The sequence below is a fragment of the Spinacia oleracea genome, chromosome 2, assembly GCF_020520425.1.
Source record: "Spinacia oleracea cultivar Varoflay chromosome 2, BTI_SOV_V1, whole genome shotgun sequence".
NCBI lineage: Eukaryota > Viridiplantae > Streptophyta > Magnoliopsida > Caryophyllales > Amaranthaceae > Spinacia > Spinacia oleracea.
Genome location: NC_079488.1, coordinates 102966074 through 102987972, shown reverse-complemented (window position 1 = coordinate 102987972; position 21899 = coordinate 102966074). Strand labels below are relative to the sequence as shown.

Below are 21899 nucleotides of genomic sequence, written 5' to 3'. Positions count from 1 at the left end.
AAATGAGCTATTTATCACTCTCATGATACTACTTACTACGTATTACAAACACTATAGAAATGTAAGGTAATTATGTACATATAGTACATATAGACATAGTATGATAATTTGGATTAAATTAGGCTAAGTTTCTATAGCGTCGTATCATGTTGGATTCGGTTTTCGACAATAGATGTTTGGTTCAAATGTTGTCATATTCATTTCATTTTCATAAATGACATGATCACATAAAACTATAACCAAGCATACTACTCTATATTTTTTTGAGGGAAAGATAGAGCGGGATATTATTAAACCAAATCAATTTCGACTTTGAGGAAATATACCAATAAAAACATACTCATTGTTTTGCCATTAAATATTGATGGGATATGGAGCAAATGAACTTATGTAAATTAATATGTATTGTTAGGGAATTTAACGTGCAAGGGAAGTTGAAAGGTGATAAAGAAAATGCATTGTGTAATTGTTCACGAATGAAATAAATTATTATCGACATAAAAAGTTATTAGGCGTTATTTTACCGAATCAAAATAGTATTAAGATTATAAGTGATAATTTATCAGTATTTTACTCATCTTATTTGCATTAAGGAACTCTTTAATTCATCGATTTAAAATTGTAAGATAGAAAGATATTATCATTTTTATGACTTTGAGGGTTCTCATTCCAAACTGATCGATATATATTGTTGAAATGGTAGATATAAATTCGTACTTTTTCTTCAAATTAACGAGTTCACATGGCATATAAGAGAACATGTCGATTTAGATTAGTCTTACCACTCTTACGTTAGGGTCTACCATGCTCCGGTTTTTATTGAACTTGCGCAAACCCCTAGAAAACTTGCTTGCCAATAACTTGTCAAATACTCCATACTTTTCGAAATAATGGGGATAGTTTGCCTTTTCACGCTTGCCGATGTAAATATTTGGACTTTTTTTTTTTTTTGATTCAAATGAAGGTAATTAATCCAAAGAAACGAGAAACAAACTGTTCTAGAAAAGGCAAAAAAGGAACAAAAACCAGAACTACCTAAGAGGTGATTAAGCGAGGTAATGCCACACCTCGACTATCCTCCTCCAAAATACAACTAAGAGCTAAGGGAACATTATGTAAAATATTAAGTCTATTACTTTGAGCGACTCCATGATTAGCAAGCCAATCCGCCGCGCGATTACCTTCGCGATAAATGTGAGAAATCTTCACCTTCCAGTTCGCATCCTTGAGCATGGCTCGACAATAGTTGATGTGGTGTGTGCACTCCCCATGGCTAAGTTCCTCATTCTGTAGGATCTGCACACACGAGATATTATCAAGTTGGACTTCGAGGTTCTGTATCCCCAGATTTCGCGCTAATTCCAGGCCCATAGTTAAGGCCATAACCTCCGCTTTGAATGCCACGCAATGTCCATAGTTCCCTGCCTTCATTGTCTCGAATTATCGCTCCTCCCCCGGTTGGTCCTGGTGTTCCCTTTGCCACCCCATCGCAGTTGAGAGCATAGCATCCCACTGGTGGTGGGTTCCATCTTATGTATGCTTCCGTGCGAAAATATTTGGACATTAATATCTCTAATTTTGTATTCATAAAAATTATAAAAAATAGATATTCCGAAAATACATATCGAGACGAATCAAATAAGACCTCACACGCCTATGTTTTTTCTTACCAATAAATCACAAATGATAGTCAAATTAAAATTTGTGATAGTGTCAAAAGTTAAAGTGTCTCTATTATTTCAAACGGAGGTAGTACTTAGTACATTTCTTTGTTCGTAATTCCAGAACTCAGGCCAATTCAATGGAGTCTGGTTGCCTGAGTTTAAAATTACGGGTGCAAAAATGTCATTGTTCATGGAATTATCATTCAAATACATGGAAGTTAAACACTTAAACAGGTTAATCGAGTATTCCACAAAAGTAGAGGTCACAACTCATACACTCGCACAAAAAATAAGAGCCTTAAATTTCTCCACAACACCTCGTAATAATGCACAAAAGTGACTATATATTACACGTAGCCTAGTAGTTGCAAACGCAATCTAGTAACCATGGAAAGTTTTGATGACCATGAATAACTAAGGCTTAGATACAAAAACATACATAATTTCACCCCGTGATTGGAGAGGCGTCGTAACTTTGAAAACATAGCTAAATAACCACCATTCCGCGTATATTACACTCTCTTGAACTACTTAATTCCCCGGTTAAAGAAGAAAACGACCTCAGTTACAAATACATAGCTGATCTTCCAAGTAAAGTGTTCTTGCTGGATTGAACACGTAAATGAGGATGACAAGCTCAGGGAGCACTCACAATTCAAGATAACTTGTGGGCACATTAACAAACCAAGGAAAATATGTCACTGGCCAGAGATGCCAACCAGCACCTTGAAACTTTTCACTTCTTTGTTGGGTCAAGTATGAGACGTGCACGTAGTTCAGGTGTCGCATGAGCCAACTCTGAAATATATGACCAGATTCTTTAGTATTATTAGGAAAAAGAAGGAGAACAAAGTTTTCAAAAGGGGGGAGGAAAGAAAGGGCACAAAACATACCATCAGGCGTGAAGTTGAATAGAGGAGGAAGAGGTCTGCCATTAGGCAAGCTTGCATTTGGGTCTCTCAGATCATCGAAGAAATGATGCGCACAAGCCTCCAGCTGAGAGAAAATTAAAAATTAAGTAACAATTTATTTTTTCATAAACAACCAGGAATATAATTTGATTTATAAGAGGCACAAACGTGAGGATTAGGAACTATTGTGACTAGGGGGAAGCAGAGAAAAACCACCAAGGTAGCGCACTTGGAAGACTGGAAGGGTACGCACACCATAACTATGCAATCACACTTGGAGGGTCACCCATTTTCCCTTTTAGGCCAAGTAAATATACTGAATACAACGTAAGATTCTCCACTGATAATTATTCCAGCACAAAATAAAAGAGATTGAACATGTGGTCAAAATCAAAGTGACTCGTTTCACAAATGTAGTGTACTTGGCTTAAATGGGTGTATGACAAAACAAAGTATAATCAAAAGCCTGAATATAAAATAAACAGAAGGTCACACACTTATTGCTTAGAAGTTTAAATGAAGAACAAAACAGATTAGGGATGTCGATACTTGTTCCAAGGTTACTGGAAAATAAAGGGAAAATATTCTTACAGCTGAGCATCGAAGCTTTGGTGAATACTGGAGCAATCTCGATACAAGATCAACAGCTTCAGCGGGCATACGCTTGTGAAACACCTGAAATAAGATACAGTTTTGTTTAAACAGCTAAAGATCCAGAAACAAGTTTGCTATAAACTAAAAATAGCAGAATTCTTCCCTAAATCAGAGGGTAAATTCGCACATGTACGTGTATTTTGAAAGGAGGGGACGGGGGGGGGGGGGGGGGGGGGGGGGGGGGGGAGGAGGAGCTAACAAAACCTTGTGCCATGGATGAGCCTTGATTTGGGGAAACTTAAACTCGCTGTAATTTGGATTCATACACTTTATTTCTTCTCTAGTTGGTGTTCCCAAAATCTGACATCACAACAAAACGTGGATGTAAGTTATGATCTAAAAGCAGAAGGGAGATAAAACATGTATTGAACTGCGAAACACTTTGAAGGCACACCTTGATGATTTCCACCAGTTGATCAACACCACTTTCACCGGGAAACAATGGCTGCACATGATTTAACAATCAGAAACCACAAAAATAAGAGGAAAGCCACCAAAGTCGCACACATCATCATTTTTTTTAGTATAAACCATCAAAACGGTCACCTCTCTTTTACTTGATAGATAGTACGTTGTTACTGTATAAGTTAACATGATACCAGTAGAAACAAAAGATGCTCATGTGAGGGTGATATAAGAAAAGAATTCCCAGTTTAAGACAAACTTGAATTACTTATTAATTGGCTGGTTCATCTTTTTTTATTAGTCCTTCAACTGGTTGAACCCCCTATGAAGATATTAGCCAGTTTTTACATAAATATTTTTGGAACATTCAAAAATCAAGATTTGAGAAAAGGAAAACAAAAACATATAGCTCGACAATCATTTTCACTAGGTCCCAAATAAGGCTCTAGCCAAACCAAGGTATGTAGACTGATTGGACAGTAAGGAAGAAAAAATAGAAGGTCCTCCTGCCTTTTCACCAACCCAATACGCAATTAAAGTGAATTTCAGCTTTTGAGACTTAAGAAATACAAGTAAAACTAACCCCACTCTCTTAAACAGCTCTGCAGACTTGCATAAAATTTAGACAAAAAAGGAAATCCAGCACACGTTCTTTTAAGGAAGCATAAAGGAAATTGTTGTGTACAAGCACGGGCTTTAGGATGATAAAAAACCAATGTCCATCCAAGTTCAACCAACGAGAGAATATAAGATGGGAAAATGAGGGAGACAGATTTATAGAGCTGAAACACGAATTCAAAATACCAAACATTGCATACAAGTTGAAATTGCAAAGACCAACCTGTCCTAGGAGAAGCTCGGCCATGACACAACCCACAGACCACATATCGATTGCAGTCGTGTACTCAGTAGCTCCAAATATCAGTTCTGGAGCTCGATAATAACGGGAACAAATGTATGAAATATTAGGTTCACCTGGAACCTACAGTTGGAAATCAAAATTAAACCCAGCAAAACAAAAAGAATAAAAATCAAATAACCCTCCAATATAAAAATGACATACCAACATCTTTGCACTCCCAAAATCACACAGCTTTACTTGATGAGTGTGTGGATTAACCTGCAAAGACATTAACAAGATCTCAATGGAAGAGTAATATTATATAGTCATTACAAGTAAACAAATTGTTCCATCAGCTAAACGACATAGAGATCCTGCTAGACCAGATCTAGGGAAGTAGAGATTTATACAGCCTACCCTCAACAGAGTTTAAGAGTTCATAAATTTAAGCAATGATTAAAAAGAATAGTACTCCCTCCATTATATTTTTTTGATGTATCCACTTTCCAAAAAGAAATGGTTCTTTTATGTATCCACTTTCCAAAAAGAAATGGTTCTTTTATGTATCCACTTCTACTTTATTCTATTTTTGTCAATCAATTTTACCATCTTACCAATTTTCCCCATAATAATTACACCTTTTCATCATCTCTCTCCTACTTACCCACTAATACCATCAATATATTACATCTCTCTTACTCTTTCCACCTTTTTCTTACACCCAATCATCAATCTTCGAAACAAGAGTGTACAGTAAATGGGAACATAAAATAAAACGGAGGGAGTAGTAAATTACAGTTTCGAAAGATAAAAACTTTAACTCAAAAGAAAGCCCAACAATGACTCACAAGTATATTCTGGGGCTTGATATCACGATGGCAAACATCAATAACATTGTGTATATAATTGAGCGAGCGACAAATCTACAAAAGAAGACAGAAAATGCTTATGTTAAATAAATCAGAACAGTTATTCAGTAACAGAAGCAAAAAGTTGCACAAGTACATCAATACTTTACATCAGAATATCGGTCAAGCTTACCTGGTAGGTATAAAGTTGTACATAGATCATTGGCATGTGCTGATTCATCCTATTATGGTGCTTCAAAACCCGGTAGATAGTTTCAGGAACATACTCAAGGACGAGGTTAAGGTACACCTCATCCTTTTCGGTCGTTGAATAGAAACAATGCTTTAGTTGAACAACATTGGGATGCTCTAGTAAACGCATGATCGAGAGCTCCCTGTTCTTGTATCGCTTATCTTGCAACACCTTTTTAATTGCAACTTGCTCACCAGTTTCCAAGCACTTCGCCTAGGTATTTGTATAGGTTTCAGACAAAAAAGAAAGAGGAATATAGATAAATTAGCACCTAATAACCTGCTCAAGAGCCAAAGGCAATCACATGCACAATGATCTCATTCCAATTACCTGGAAGACTACACCAAATGATCCAGTGCCAACCACGCGTTCCGCCATGTAAGAAACGGTCTGAGACAGATTAAATATACTGATAAGCAATGATAGACGTGTATTCTCGCCTAAGTACTAACACAGGAAAAACAACATAGAACATAGAGAATATCGAAGGCAAGGAATTTCAGGAGCAGTATAATACCAAAACTACTAAAGGTGAGATAAAAATACCCTCTCTATAAAGTGTAAATCCCATAATGAATTGATATGCAACAAAGCGACTCAACATTAACTTGGCCAACCATCCAACGCAAAATTATCAACAATCAACCAATGGACAAGCTCGCCAGTTATCAAATTAACAATAGATCAGACTCCCAAGTCCCAACTTAAACCTGAAACTACTCAGGCTACAAAACGCTCAAGAATTATGATAACATGATATATAAAATACATTTGAAAAGAAATAACATCACTTGTTACCACAAAGAAATAAAAGAATAGTCACTTCACACTTCCTCCAAGCAGTTGACGACTAAATTCAAAAGATGATCTATTATTCAACCACTTTGCAGTGGTTCAGGTCACGCAAGACATGATTAAAAAAAATGGCTTTTGTTTAATCAATACACCAAATGACTGCGCACCAGTACCCAATACCACCCTACAGATCAAATGGCAACCCATATTTAGAACCATGACATGAGTGACATCCCATAATACAATGACTCCAACATCACCATCACGATGCAACACTAGTAAACTAGTTTACACAAACAAAGCTCTTCCCTGGAAAATGCCAAATCAAGATTAAAAAAGAAGTTCCTTGTTTAAACAATTCAACACCACAATGTCGTACATTGGTTACAATACCATTACGAACCAACATAACCACCAATTCCACTTGGGTTTATCAGACAAATCACTCCCCACCGGACAAAAATCAAGCATAAATCTGCGACCCAAAAAAATCAATAATATCTATCAATCAGCATCTAAACATGGAGAGCTCAATCAGGAAGTCCTAAAACTTGATAGAGATCCTATTCCTACCTATTTTAATCATGACACAACACACAAGAGCACATCCTTCAAGTTTTATCCCAACTCCCTTTTAGCTTCAAAAGGGTCTGTGCAGGTTTTACCTTCTCTAATCAATCTTTAAAATAACATAGAAAAGGCAGAGATCATGAACATGATAGGCCTAAATGATCAGGAAATTAAATACACCCTCTCCTTTAACCCAACGGTCCAACTAGATCACAATAGACAACAACTTACAATAAACATTCTTTCCAAAACCTTTGATTGAAAAGTACTATCTTCCGTTCATCACACATAATCGAAAACATAAATACATATATAAAAAAAAAGATTTCATCTTAGAATTTCTTTTAACCAAACAGTTCAATTATTCCATTGAATACTGATCAAGCAAGAGGGACAGACTTGGTGCCTACTAGGCAGGAAAATTGTGCACGAATATATCCAAATGCAATCCTCCCAAACAGACTACACTTGCATCAACAAATATAAACACAAGTAACTAAATCAAGACTGGTACAGTACAAAAAACAAAAGCAATCACCTGCTTTGGCTGCCCATTCCTACCACTCATTGTAGTTGTAATTATCTGACCAGCTTCAGTGCCACTGCCACTCACAAAAGCTGCTTCCATGTCCTAATTGTTCCCAGGACAAAAAAATTAAGTTAATGCTTCCCACTAGAAGTATTTAAAGATGAGAACATAATATTCAGAAAAACAAGATTTAAAAGAAATCTATTCATCCTACTGTCAACTAGCCCATTCATCAACAAGAACCAAATTTTATTGGATTTAACCATAAAGTTTATCAGGCGGGGAAATCATCAAAAGCGAATTCCTCTATTGTAGAACTTTAACTCAACTTCTATTCCAAGAACAACGTGAAGAAAAAGCCTTTTTCCCAATCCATAGAGGCCTAATGACTTCAAAATTACCTTATCATCACCTTTATCTGCTTTGCTATCCTGGATTTTCATTCCATGCATTTCTGTAGGAAGCTTATCATAATCAGCTTTTTGCGTATTATCAATAGGATTCACATCAGATGTGCTTGGAACAGCTTCCATGGATGTTGAAGCCACACGTTGCTCTACTTCTGTAGTACATCTCTCATCAAGGTTTGATTGGTGTGATTCATCAGTGAAACTTCCTTCTGTTTCGTGCTCAACTTTGGCCCTCTTGGTGCTACAATCCCCGCCCTAAATAAACATAAATTGCACTTTGCAATAAAACTACAAGATATAAAAAGGCTCAAAACTTCAACACAATTCATTAGAATGGAACCAGACTCCATATCTACTTCATTTGATGGAGAACAGATGAGACACTATATAGTGAAGAAGTCTAAACTCTAAAGAAGATAAAGAAGAAGATGAAGCAGTTATTGGATAAAGCATGTAAGGGTTTGGACCCCTATTATACCAGTTGATAAGAATTTACCCATATAATCATTACTTTGAAGCGAGCATTTTATGTACGGAAATTAGTGTTTACAAAAGATACCTCTACCCTTCAACCACACAATCATCAAGTAGTCATAATTCTTTGCAGCCTAAAAAGAGCTTCCATTTAGTTCTTTCCACACAATTCTTAAAAGAAAAGTTATAAGAAAGATACACGGGACGGACAGGAGTGCTCAACAGAGTGACATTCATTGCAATGAGCCAGAAAAACGGAACAAAGAGTGTAACATTTCCGAGGAATGTTGGCAGCGCCATAATAGTCTAATAGCTAAGTTTGCTACTCCTCCTAGTCCCCTAGCATTTCAATTTCATTACAAATACGGAAGATACAGAAGTAATTGTTTCCACTTTCCGGATACCCTCAGGCGCACCAGATCAAGAATGGCAACTAATATTTAACCAAGGTCAATATCATAAAATATTGACCAGCATAGCAGGAATGACAAATTGGCAATAGGAAGGCAAAGGTGAACAGTTTGTATTAATGGAGGGTGGTAATCTGATTACAAAGTTGTGTTCAAACTTAAAAATAGATAAGGAAAAGAAAACAAATTTGCAAGACCGTAGTTGCTGGAAGATAGCTCAGCAACACAGCAAACGTGGTGTGAAGAAAAGTTAGATAGCAGTGATAAGAACCACATCTTTCAGCATCTATCACATAACTTCATGCATTCTCTTCATAAAGCAATTGCATCCACACTCTCATCGTAACAAATAAAAGTTCTTCGGAGACCTTTCACCTTCTCCAATCTTTTATATCATTGGATATACAGAAAGAGTGCCTCATCCTCAATGCACGCTCACAATTGCCATATTTTAATGGCACAAAAATGTATAAGGCGCAGCTAAAAAACCTCCTCTATAACCTAGCATCACTACAGGTCATAATTGATTATACAACTTTATACTGAAGAGAGTGATGCCAACTCTTTCAATCAGCTATCAAAATGTATGTTGCTACCTTTTGCTGTTGGACCTTATGAATACAGCTCAAGACAAATATAGCTACATTTAGAAGATTTGAGGTACTTTCAGCCATTAGAAATGGAACTAGAAGATATGTTAATATTTTGATTTGAATCATAATGGACAAAAATCTCAAAAACAGTGAATGTAATGTGTCTTTCATATTTTGAAGTACCATATGTTATTTTGGTTCAAGGGCTAGCTGGAGACAACCCCTTTATTATTGCTAGGGCAGTGCTGCATCTGACTAACCCACTAACGCTACCAAGTCAGAGCCTCATAAAAGTAATTGGAATGATGTTTATGTAGAATCATGTCAAGTTAACACTAACAAACCCCAACACCTGAATTGAATCCTCAAACAATTCACATTATCATCTCCCAACTCATTGTTATTTTTATCAGTCCCCTCAAATCAACAAGAATAATGTAACGAAAATTTTGATCAAGCTGCAATTCCATCTCACAATAGAAATTAGGACAAGGTTCCCTTAAAACATTAAAGTCAAAACGGAATACAATTGTCTTTCCTACACCATAGGTGAACCAGTCCAAAGAAAAGACCAAAAATAAGAAATGAGCATTGCCCACCGAAAGAATAGAAGTATTAGAATTCAGAACCAAAGCACAAGGCACAAAGCATATATAAATAGATTAGTAAGAGCTACAGCACATGGCAAGCTTCTGCACATCCAATTCAACAAATGCCATAGACTTATCAGCGAGAATCAACAGGAACGAAAAAGAGCAGAAGGATAATGTTGATAGAGGGTCAGTTTGGAAAGTTAATGAAATAATGGCCTGGTTTCAAGTATTACATCATTTCTCTTCATGTCATTGGATCGACAAGAGGAGACTCGGATTACAAATCCCCTGCCGCTACAAATATCCGAGCTTTAATGGTGGTAATAATCTCGGAGCATGTGCTCCTAACCAAAGCAACAATTCAAAGGAAAAGCAGCCCTTGTGAATCTTTCTCCCCTCTTTTTGATGGCGCGTCTATGACCTCCGGTGTACCCAATAGAAAGCTATGGTATTCCCTTAACTGTACCGAAAATCCTTCAATTCGATATAAAAGCTATGGATTTCCTTATTGTTTACAATATTACCTAAACTCCTGATTTTCCTGATTCAATTTATTTATTTAAATGTCACTAATTTCTAAAACAATTGAAACTCTTCACCAAAACAGATGTAAAATCTACACTAATTGACCATACAATCTACAAACTCACATATGATTCAAATCCCAAATTAAATTTCCAATCTCCAACAATATTATCCATATTAAGAAACATCATTAATTCAATTTAAATAAAAAAAAACATATCATAAAATTAACAACGAAAAAGATAAGAAAAACATACGATGTCAGAGATAGAAGTGCGGCCAGAAGCAATGCTTTTGAGACGACGCATCACATTCATCTTCTATTACTTTCTCTCAGCTCCTCCCCCCTTTTCTCCCTCACAAGAAACCCTAGAAATTTCAAAAATTCCCAGAAATTATCGAAAAGAGGGAAGAAGACGAAGATAGAGAAAGAGAGATTAAATCTCTCTCTCCTCTGCAAATTCAGACGAAAAATCGAAAGAGGGGGGAAATGGAAGAAGAAAAAATCCCTAAAAAACCAGAAAATAAATCAATTTGTGTCTGTTTCTCTCTCCTCCCGAAAATGAAGGAGGAAGAATAAAAATGGGGGAGGTTAAATTTCTCTCTCCTATTCTGGCATGGTCAAAGCTCCAATCATGGCGAGCCTCAACTGTTTGTTTTTCATTTCACCTGATCAGTCAAACTCAGTCAAACTTCAGCTTCTCCACCGTTGGATTTCTTCATGGATCTGACGGTGCAGACTGCGAGAGGAGGAGTTTCATTTTGTCGTTTTTTACATTGAAATCAAGGATAACAGTCAGCCAAGAGAATCAAACACAAACATGGGCAGCCGGCATACAAAAAACCTTCCACTTAAAGCAATCAATCCTTGTCCTAATGGGGGCTAGTCGTGACATCAGAACAAGTATTGAGCTAAAAACCGCACTGAAAAACAACCATCTACAGAACAATCACACCCGTGGGGTGTTGATCGTCCCCGAGGGGGCTAGTTGTATAGGGGGCTTACCCCAGCTTTCGCTTTTTTCCTTTTATCAGAGCAACTACAGACCGTAAAAACCAGCTGTAGTCACTCTGAGGGGGCTAGTTGTACGGGTAGCCCTACCGGTATGCCGGTAGGACAACCCATAACAGCTGTAACATAGACATATACTCACAAGAAGCACCAAAGGTGCAGTCGGCATCCAGGGTTTACAAACCCAGTCGGCAGTTCTCTGACATCATCTGCCTATCAGAGCCGAAAGGGAGGATCCGGAACCAACGGGTAATAACCCGGGTCCTCCGTACAAATGACCCGTCTATATATACGGACCCCCATCAATGCCAAAGGTACGCAATTCCAATCCAATCATTCTTATGAGCATTTATTACAGAGCTATCAGCATAATCTGACTTAAGCATCGGAGGGGTAATTCTCGGATCACCCCCGAGGCTAGTTAACGGCTTCACTGTGCAGGATCCAGTCAGCAACCTCAGTCGGGAGTCAGTCATCCTTTTCCTGTTTCGAGTCCGCCGCCGGAACAATTGGCGCTAGAAGGAGGGGACCCCCACTTGTAAGCAGAACCCACAGCCAGGCAAAACAAAAAAAAAAAAAAAAAAAAAAAAGAAATCAATCATAATCATCACCCTTGAAAATGGAGAGTACGCAGTCAGATTCGTATAAGAGAAGCAAAAAGCAGGCCTCGAAAGCAACCCCACAGAGTACGCAGACGACAAAAACAACAACCCCATTGAAACCCACGCTATTCTCGGCAGAACCAATAATAACACCCGTCAATGACCAACCCACCCCCCAGCTAGGGAGCCAGTCGGTCGTCAGCAAAACTACGACTGCAGCAACACCCTTGCATGTTCTGGGATACTCAGTCGAGGACGACGACTCAGAAGGAGAGCCCAAAAGCCCAGCCCAGGACGATACGCAAATGCCGTCTGAACTCGCCGGTCAGTTCTCGGAGGAACAGTTGGCTACAGCAAGAGCGGTGATGGCCGCGTTGTCGGCCTTGAAGCCAGCAAGAAAGGCAAACACAGAACCTGTACCCAGGACAATCATACACCAGACTGCAGAAACACCAGTCGGCGAAAAACGGAAGAGATTGCCGATAAGAAACCTATTCGGAGAACAGATCCTAGTGCAACAAGAACAACACCCAAATACAAACCAGGCGATTGCTCTGCGCAGTCGGCCGGAACCCATGGTCATCGAAGAGACAAGAGAAGCACCCCAGAGATACGCGTCGCGCCGTTACACCATCCAACCTGCAAACTCCCCCCTGTGCGCGGACATTCTGGAGGAACCAATGGAGAAATTGAAGTTCCCACTCTGCAAGTACGACGGATCCACAGATCCGGAGGTCCACTGCAACACATTTGAGCAACATATGATGTTGTATACAGATTCCGACGCCATGTGGTGCAAGATATTTCCCTCAACGCTGCTGGGAGTGGCATCCGGCTGGTATAAGGGACTACCAAAGGGGTCGGTATATAATTACCGACAGTTAGAAACAGAGTTCATGCTACGGTTCATCAGCCGGCAGCAGAGAAAGAAAACGTCGGGAGAGCTGATGGCAGTCACCCAGAGAAGCGGAGAATCCTTAAGAGATTACCTCACCAGATTCAACAACGAGTCCACCAGCATACCAAACTTGCAGCAAGAGATAGCTGTGGTGGCCCTGATGAGAGGAATGAACCACTGCGAGTTCAAAAAATACTTGGGAAGAAAATCCTTCACCGATTTGGGAAGCGCACTGATAAAGGCCCACGAATACATCAAAAGCGACGAGCTGATGACAATCCCAAATCACTATCAGTCGGCACAGACCAGAAATGCCGCACCAAGGCCGGTTCAGCCGGCGCAGCAGAATCAGAATAGGGGGTTCAGAAAGGATGAACAGAGGAAAGACCCAAGAGGGAGGGATTACCAGAAACAATCAACCAGCATATACCCCACATTCCACGAATACACTCCATTGAACGCCCCAAGAGCCGCAATTTACAATGTCAACAAGAACGAAAACTGGAAGAGGCCTCCACCAATGAGCGACAAACCCCGACCACAATCGAAGTACTGCGCATTCCATGATGACTGTGGACACTATACGGAAAACTGCAGAGATTTGAAGGATAACATCGAGGATATGATCAGGAGAGGCTATCTGACACAATATAAAGCCCGACAGAACAACAACAACCAACAGAATAGCAATTGGCAAAGCAATAACACAAACAACAGATTACCATCCACCCAAACACCGCTCCGAATAGAGCAGAAAGCACCAGAAACCAGTCGGAATGGGGAGGCTAGAAACAGTGGCCAGAAGGGGCCGACAGTATGGGTCATATCTGGAGGACCGTGCCATGGAGGAACAATCAGTGGAGCCGGCAGAAGTCTGGGCGAACACCGCCACCTGGTAAACTACCACAGCACCATAAAATGGCCGGCAACCCAAGTCATGCCAAATATTTCATTCACCCCAGACGACTGTCGCGGAATTATATACCCTCACGACGATCCACTGGTTTTGGGCCTCGAAATAGCAAACTTCCCAGTGAAACGAATACTGGTGGATGGAGGGAGTTCAGCGAACATTATCTTTTGGGAAGCCTTCGTTCAGCTGAAAATAGACGAGACAGAACTCACACGAGTCAACTATCCTGTGATAGGATTCTCCGGAGCCACAGTCTTCCCGGAAGGTAGCATCAGGCTACCAGTGCAGATTGGAGAAGGTAGAGCCGCAAGGGACCTAATGGTAGACTTCTTAGTAATCAAAGTGCCTGCTGCATACAACGTAATAGTGGGCCGGCCATTCATCCACGATGCACAAGCAGTGGTATCAACATACCATCTAACTATGATATACATGTCTAACTTTGAGAAGGCTGAAAGAATCCGAGGCAGTCAAGATTCAGCAAGATCATGCTACTTGACGGCATTAAAAACACCAGGCCGACTGACCCCATCCAGGAATATAGCGAGAGAGGCAGCAACGAAAAGACCGGCAAAGGGTCAAGCCCCAAGATTGGGGGGCGAGTCATCTCTTTTGCCCAAGAAGGAGAAAAGGCAGAAAATGGAGTCACCCACAATCGAAAGCATCGAAAAGGGGACTTCTCTACCTAGGGTAGAGGCCGGAGGAAGGTTAGAAGAAGTCGAGATGGTAGAAGGAGAAACTGGCAGAACAGTAAAATTAGGAACCGACATTGACCCCCAGTTGCGGGTAAACATGATCGGTCTGTTGAGAGAACATGCGGATGTGTTCGCATTTTCCGCAGACGAAATGCCCGGTATAAGCTCGGAGGTAATCGAGCACCGACTGAATGTCGACAGAGCAGTCAGGCCGGTAAAGCAAAAGAAAAGAAACTTCTCAACAGAAAAAAATCAAGCAATACAGGAAGAGGTAGAAAAGTTGTTGGCAGCAGGATTTATTGAACCATGCGACTACCCAGAGTGGTTGGCCAACGTCGTAATGGTTAAGAAGTCAAACGGCTCGTGGAGAATGTGCGTAGATTTCACAAACCTTAATAGAGCATGCCCAAAAGACTGCTACCCACTGCCAAGAATCGACAGGCTAGTCGACTCCACATCTGGCCACGCGCTGCTCAGTTTCCTTGATGCATTCTCCGGGTACCACCAAGTCAGCCTCGCAAAGGCCGACAGGAAAAAAGCAGCATTCATCACTGAGGGGGGAGTATTCTGTTACAAGGCTATGCCGTTTGGGTTAAAGAACGCTGGGGCAACGTACCAAAAACTGGTCGACAGAGTGTTCGCAAACCAAAAAGGCCGCAACATTGAAGTATACGTCGACGACTCCATAGTGAAAAGCAAATTGGAGACCGATCATTTAGATGACCTCAGGGAAACGTTTGAAACTCTGCGCCGTTACCAAATGAAACTAAACCCCAAGAAATGTGTGTTCGGAGTGAAATCGGGGAAATTCTTGGGTTTCCTTGTCAGCGAGAGAGGCATAGACGCAAACCCAGATAAGGTAGAAGCGATACTCAGTCTGCCTCAACCAAAAAGCATCAAAGATGTACAAAGGCTGACAGGAAGAATGGCGGCTCTGACAAGATTTGTTAGCAAATCAGCCGACAGGTCGATTCCATTTTTTAACACTCTTAAGCAGAACGGAAAATTCCGGTGGGGGGGAACCGAGGAAAGGGCCTTCGAGAAGGTAAAAGAACATCTTCGTGCTTTACCGACGATAGCCAGGCCGGAAGAGGGCGACAAGCTACAATTATATGTGTCCGCTTCAGCCCAAACCGTTGCTGCCGTACTAATCAGTGAAAAAGACAAAGTCCAGCAGCCGATATACTTTGTCAGCCACATTTTGAATCCGGCAGAAGCAAGATACTCGCTGATAGAGAAAGTGGCCTATGCAGTCCTGATAGCCGCCAGAAAGCTCAGACCATATTTTGACGCACATACCATACAAATTCTGACGAACTTTCCACTAAAGAAGGCTTTGCAAAAAATGGATACAGCCGGCAGACTGTTGCGATGGGCAATAGAGCTGTCGGAGTACGATCTTGAGTTTCACCCGCGCAATGCAATAAAAGCACAAGCTTTGGCTGACTTCGTAGTTGAAGCATCCTATCAAGAAGAGGAAACCAAAGCAGAATCCTGGAAAGTATCAGTAGACGGTTCAGCCGCTCAGTCGGGAGCGGGAGCCGGCGTTGTCATGATCTCTCCGACAGGAGATAAGTTCGAATACGCAATCAGATTCACTTTCGCAGCTTCGAACAACGAAGCAGAATATGAAGCAGCCATTGCAGGGGTACAGCTATGCTTGTTGGCAGATGCCAAGAGGATAGTAATGACAACGGATTCTCAGTTGGTGGCAAATCAGTTTTCGGGAGAGTATGAAACAAAAGAGCCGTCAATGCGGCGGTATCAAGAAAAACTGAAGACGCTGACAGCGAAATTAGAAGCTTTTGACATCGAATTGGTCCCCAGAGCGTTGAACACTGCCGCAGACAGCCTAGCAAAACTGGCCAGTTCGAAAACAATCGAGCTCAGTCGATCAGTAATGATAGAAATCATGCACAGAAGGAGTACGGAGGAAAAAGGAAAGGAAATAATGATCATCACGGCAAACAAAGAGTGGTACGATGATATCTGGGCGTACAAGACGACTGGAGTTCTCCCGGCCGATATCAGGGAGGCAAAGAAAATCAAAAAAGACATCTGCTGGTACGTCATATATCAGGGGAAAATCTATAAAAGAGCCTTCAGCCTCCCCCTGCTGCGGTGTTTAACGGCATACGAATCCGCAAGGTTAATCGAAGAAATGCATGAAGGAATATGCGGAAACCATGTAGGAGGAAAAACACTTGCTTTGATCTGCCAAAGACAAGGTTACTACTGGCCAACCATGCTGGAGGACGCACAGAGCTACGTCAAGAAATGCGAAAAATGCCAGCTATTTGCCCCAGTAATACGTATGCCAGCAAACGACTTGATGCCCATTTTGAATCCAATCCCATTCGCCCAGTGGGGAATGGATATCGTGGGACCCTTCACAACAGCCTCAGGAGGCAGGAAGTTCTTGATTGTTGCCGTCGATTACTTCACAAAATGGATTGAGGCCGAGCCGGTAGCAAAAATAACAGCCAACCAGGTACGGAAGTTCATCTGGAAAAACATCATAACAAGATTTGGAATACCGACAGCAATAGTATTCGACCACGGATGCCAGTTCGACTGCGAACCTATACGAGCATTCTTGGCAGACTACCGGATCAAATTCGCATATGCCTCAGTCTGCCACCCGCAGAGCAACGGGCAAGCCGAGGCTGCAAACAAACAAATACTCGTAGCCCTTAAGAAAAAGTTGGATGAGTTCAAGGGCAAGTGGGCAGACACAGTCCCAGAGGTTCTATGGGGTAACAGAACGACGGTTAAAGAAGCAACAGGAGAGAGTCCTTTCAAACTGTGTTTCGGATCAGAAGCAGTCATACCGGATGAAGTAGCACTACCCACCTTTCGCATCCAGCATTATGAAGAACAGGGAAACGACAGCTTACTCAGACACCAGCTTGATTTCCTACCAGAGGTCAGACTGCAGGCGGAAATTAGGTCGGCCGCATACAAAAACAGAATGAGCAGGGCCTACAACAAGCGAGTAAAACATAGGAAGCTGGAGGTAGGCGACCTTGTACTCCGCCGGACGGCAGCAACCGGCAAAGCTCAAAAACAAGGAAAACTGACTGCAAATTGGGAAGGGCCCTACCAAATATGGGAAGAAGTGGTAGCTGGATCATACAGACTAATGGAGATGAATGGAACACCGCTGAAGAACTCATGGAACGCAGATACTTTAAGAAAATTCCATGTGTGAAGTTGTATGAAAACATGATGTAGTAGGGCCGACAGTGCCATATTTTGAAATCTAATATATGAGCTACAACTATATTCCAGGTAAACTATACGGCATAAACAAAACGAAATAAAAGGTTGAGCACATTGGCTCAGTCAGCAATGTTGCAAGATACGACAAAACGAAATAAAAGGTTGAGCACATTGGCTCAGTCAGCAATGTTGCAAGATACGACAAAACGAAATAAAAGGTTGAGCACATTGGCTCAGTCAGCAATGTTGCAAGATACGACAAAACGACATAAAAGGTTGAGCACATTGGCTCAGTCAGCAATGTTGCAAGATACAACAAAACGAAATCAAAGGTTGAGCACATTGGCTCAGTCAGCAACGAGGCAAAATACGACATAAGCATATGCAAGGGTTGAACACATTGGCCCAGTCGACAAGAGGCAAGATGCAATATATAATAAAATCAAAGGCAAAACGACGCCATTACGTGACAAATTGAATAAAAACAAACGGATAATCCATCAAGTGCATCACATAGGTTTTAAACAAATACAGGGACGACAGCCACCACCCAAAAATAACTAAATGCGGAGTGAGTAGCTGCTAAAAGGCACAAACATACGCCTCAGATGGCGCAGCCAAGACGACAATAACGTTCTTGAAACAGTTAACACACGGCAAAAGACAAAGTGCCACAAACAGCTAAAAGGTACCAAAAAGGGAAATTGTTTATAAGTTACATCCGCTAAATGATATTCAAAAGCTACCAACAGACATTAACAAGTATGAGGCCGGAAAAAACTGTTGGAAGAACCACAGGAAGAGCCTGGTGATGACTGCCAAGACCGTCAAGCTGAGTAGTCTGCATCACTCCAGTAAGCAGACTCGGGAATCTCCCTGTCGGGCAGAAGGCGAGGGTCAGCATTCTGAATGACGATGTCTGGGAAGGTCTGGGTCTCCATGCCAGTCGGATCAATATGACCACCCTCTTCATAGGATCCCTCCACCTTACCCCCAGGCATCCTCAGTCAGCGTCAAGGCTTTGACGGCACAACGATGAGCTGCAGTCCACCCACCATTGTAGCGCCCCTTCATTTCCTCGCAGTAGAAGTCAGACTTCATAAATTTCTGCACAGCCTTCAGCGCCACAGCCTTGCGATCATCCTTAGCAACTTTCTCAGCATCTTGGGCCGCCTGCAGCGCCGCATCCAGCTTGACCTGCAGCTCAGCCGTCTTCTGCTCTTCGGCCGTCAACTTGGCTGGAAGAAGCTCTAGTTCAGCCTTCCTATTGCCTGCGGCAATAACATCCAGCTCAAGTCTCGCAATCTCCTTCCGGCAGTCACCTTCAGTCCTGACCGATTCAGCAAGGTCCGTCTGAAGCTTCTCTTTCTCAGCTTGCGATCGTTTTAAACGACGCTGATAGCTCCGATAGCACTCCACAAGCTCGGTAGCAGATTGCGTCACCTGAGGAAAGTAAAATCGCTCAGAGCCGAAAATAAAAGCAAGTATAAAAAACAAGCAAGTCAAAGAGGGAAGTAAAATACCGAGTACAGGTCATGCATCAACTGTGCAGCCGGCGTCTCAATCTCCTGGGGCGTACCGTCGGCGGGTGTAACAACTTGGCGCAGAGACCGGTAGCCCAGTGTACCTCCGTCTTTAGGACGGTAAAAAAGGATAGACTCACCCCTCAGAACATCATTCTGCGGCTGCCAGTGCTCTTCAGCATGACCGGGAGCAGCGGCTAGACCGGCAAGAATATCCGGAGATAGCACAACAGTTTTGTCCTCGATGAACCCCCCAGAACGAACTATAACCCCATACTTAGAGGCCGAGCTGGCAGACCGGTTCATGGAAGGGCTATGCCTCGACACAGGCACAGGATGGATCGGATCGCTAATCAAATCGCTCAACACCTGCTTCCGGTTCATTTTGGACAAAAGGTCAGCATCCAAAATCTCAACCGACTGAGCAGGCTGTTCAGCAATCTTCTTTCCAGCGCCAGATGTCTGCAAGGGCTTGTCGACGCTGGCGTAGACGTCTTTCACCTTCTCCTGCGCTGTCTTCGCAGCGTCATTTTTTGACCGTTTGGGAGAACTGGCCTTCGCCTGGCTGGAAGACCTCTTCCGAGTAGCATGTCCCCCCCGACCGGTAGGAAGAGAAGCAAACCTGCCAGTAGTCATTTCGTCTTGGGCTGAGGATGTAGCCTGGTCAGCTGCCGGAACCTTTGTTCGAACAACGCGAGGAACAACACCTCGGTCCACAACGGCAGAAGGAGTCACAAAGCTGGCTGACCGACCACGACAAGCTTTCGCGCAGAAAGTAGAAACAGTGTAATATTTCTCAGCAGGACCCGCCGGACACTGTTCAGCAACCCTCCAATTCTTGTCAAGGCCGAGTGAAGCCTTGTTTAAAAGATGGTGCCCTAAGAAAAATAATATAAATAAATAAATAAACGAGGAAGTCAGAATTTTTTTTTAACAAACGCAACACGACACAACAGAGATCCAAGAAATATAAACAAATACAGCAGATAACGAGTGCAGGCAAACAACTGCATTTACCAAGGGGATGTGTAGGTGCAAGACCGACTGCGCCCAAAGCGGCAGGACTAAGAATATAACCGGCAGGAGGAAGCCAAAAAGCCGGCAAGGTTTTAGGCTTAGACAGCCCAACGTCAACATAGTCAACCAGCAGCCTGTCGTACGCACGTTGCTCTCGGGGCCCAAGATCGGCTTGGTCAAATTGTTCCATCCTAGGTTTAGGCTGGTAGAATGTACGCCGAAGGGGGTAATCTTCGGGAACAACCATGAAATAGAAGTGGTCCTTCCAGTCCTTGCAGCTGGAGAGCCGGGGTCTCACAGTCTGACGCTGACTCTTGGTAAAGATCGTCCACCAGCCGGTATCTTTCCCATCACGCTTCAGCCAGTGCAGTTTTTTGAAAAGGCTGAGGGTCAAGGGCCACTGTTTGAATGAAAATAACCAAGTGTACGCAACCAGATTGCGAATAACTATGGGCGATAATTGAACGAGGCCGAAATTCCAGGCCCGCAGAACCTTCTCAATGAACGGGTGCAAGGGAAAGCGCAACCCATAGTCGAACATCTTCGTGTATACAACAACATGACCTACGGGACAGTCGGCCACCGTTTGCTCTTCTTTCGGCACAGTCAACTTGTAGCCCTCAGGTAAACCCAAAAAGCGACCACCAACCTCAGAATGCCGGTTGGCAACGGCCTCTTTTACAAAGTCACTATCTATCTCAGTGGTGAGGGCAGCAGAATCATTAGGGGGAGGGGCCGGAACCAAGAACGCGGCAGCCTCACCTTCGAAATTCACATCGGCGTCCAAGGCCTCTTCTTCAAACACTTGCTGCAAAATCGCAGCATCCTCCTCATCTTCATCAGAGTCGGCAATGGGCGGCGCCCTTAGCCCGGGAGACCCAGTCTCAGAAGACTCCAGTATGGAGTCGCCAGGGGTGGAAGGCACATCACCACTAACGGCGGCATCAACCTCACCCGCATCATGGACGGCAGGATCCTTCCCGGCCCGTCGATTACTTGTAGACGGTTCGGCGTCTGACGGCATGACCCTAGAAACATATATATTGCCGATGTTAGTACCGTACTCCCCAAGACCAGAGCCGCCAGGCTGAGTAAATTCCCGATAATCCCGCAAATGGTACCTAACCGAAATCGGATCTACGTCTAATATCGGCTCCCCAACCGGCACGTTATGCTCATTCGGCCTAAGCTCTCTCTCCATTCGTGCCCGCAGGCCATGTAGCTGTTGTGAGCGAGTAAACTGAGCCGCAGTCATGGGTATAAAAGGGCCGGTAACAGGATTCCCACCCATAAACTCCGCAAAAGGAGGTGGCGTGTTCGATTTTACCCCCCACCCAGCATTCTTAGCATTACTACCGGCCGTATTCCCGTCCATATTTAGTTCTATACCAGAATCGCTACTTGTGTCTGACAGATCTATCACGTTACTAACCCCAACCCTACCAGTCATGTTTTGGCTACCCCCACTCAAAACGCATGCAAGCAAAGAACATAAACACCCGACAAAAAGAGAAAGTAAGACCAGAAACCGTACCTAATTCT

General features: G+C 42.4%; 3 protein-coding genes across 3 annotated transcripts; 1 reads left to right on the top strand and 2 right to left on the bottom strand.

Moving 5' to 3' along the window:
* Nucleotides 1–1035: 1035 nt before the first annotated feature.
* On the bottom strand, nt 1036–1431 carry LOC130467686 (uncharacterized). Its single transcript, XM_056836274.1, has 2 exons — nt 1182–1431; nt 1036–1100 (listed from the first exon to the last, which is right to left on the bottom strand). Exons 1-2 carry the CDS (start codon nt 1429–1431, stop codon nt 1036–1038), a joined length of 315 nt encoding a protein of 104 aa, XP_056692252.1.
* A 511-nt stretch (nt 1432–1942) lies between these two features.
* On the bottom strand, nt 1943–11111 carry LOC110789037 (shaggy-related protein kinase gamma). Its single transcript, XM_021993683.2, has 13 exons — nt 10733–11111; nt 7872–8135; nt 7480–7572; nt 5907–5966; nt 5517–5789; nt 5324–5398; nt 4698–4754; nt 4476–4616; nt 3624–3674; nt 3434–3529; nt 3167–3250; nt 2558–2660; nt 1943–2462 (listed from the first exon to the last, which is right to left on the bottom strand). Exons 1-13 carry the CDS (start codon nt 10790–10792, stop codon nt 2401–2403), a joined length of 1419 nt encoding a protein of 472 aa, XP_021849375.1. The 5' UTR covers nt 10793–11111; the 3' UTR covers nt 1943–2400.
* A 1283-nt stretch (nt 11112–12394) lies between these two features.
* Nucleotides 12395–17806, top strand: LOC130467685 (uncharacterized). The gene has a single exon (XM_056836273.1). It carries the CDS (start codon nt 12395–12397, stop codon nt 17804–17806), a length of 5412 nt encoding a protein of 1803 aa, XP_056692251.1.
* The last annotated feature ends 4093 nt before the right edge of the window (nt 17807–21899 follow it).

Excerpts from the sequence above, each read along its gene's own strand:
- LOC130467686 (XM_056836274.1), bottom strand. The coding sequence starts at position 1,431 with ATGAAGGCAGGGAACTATGGACATTGCGTGGCATTCAAAGCGGAGGTT. Across the intron at positions 1,101-1,181 it reads TTCTCACATTTATCGCGAAG|CTCTTAGTTGTATTTTGGAG; the intron begins GTAATCGCGCGG and ends ATGTTCCCTTAG.
- LOC110789037 (XM_021993683.2), bottom strand. The coding sequence starts at position 10,792 with ATGAATGTGATGCGTCGTCTCAAAAGCATTGCTTCTGGCCGCACTTCT. Across the intron at positions 8,136-10,732 it reads GCACTTCTATCTCTGACATC|GGCGGGGATTGTAGCACCAA; the intron begins GTATGTTTTTCT and ends ATGTTTATTTAG. Across the intron at positions 5,399-5,516 it reads TACAACTTTATACCTACCAG|ATTTGTCGCTCGCTCAATTA; the intron begins GTAAGCTTGACC and ends CTTCTTTTGTAG.
- LOC130467685 (XM_056836273.1), top strand. The coding sequence starts at position 12,395 with ATGCCGTCTGAACTCGCCGGTCAGTTCTCGGAGGAACAGTTGGCTACA.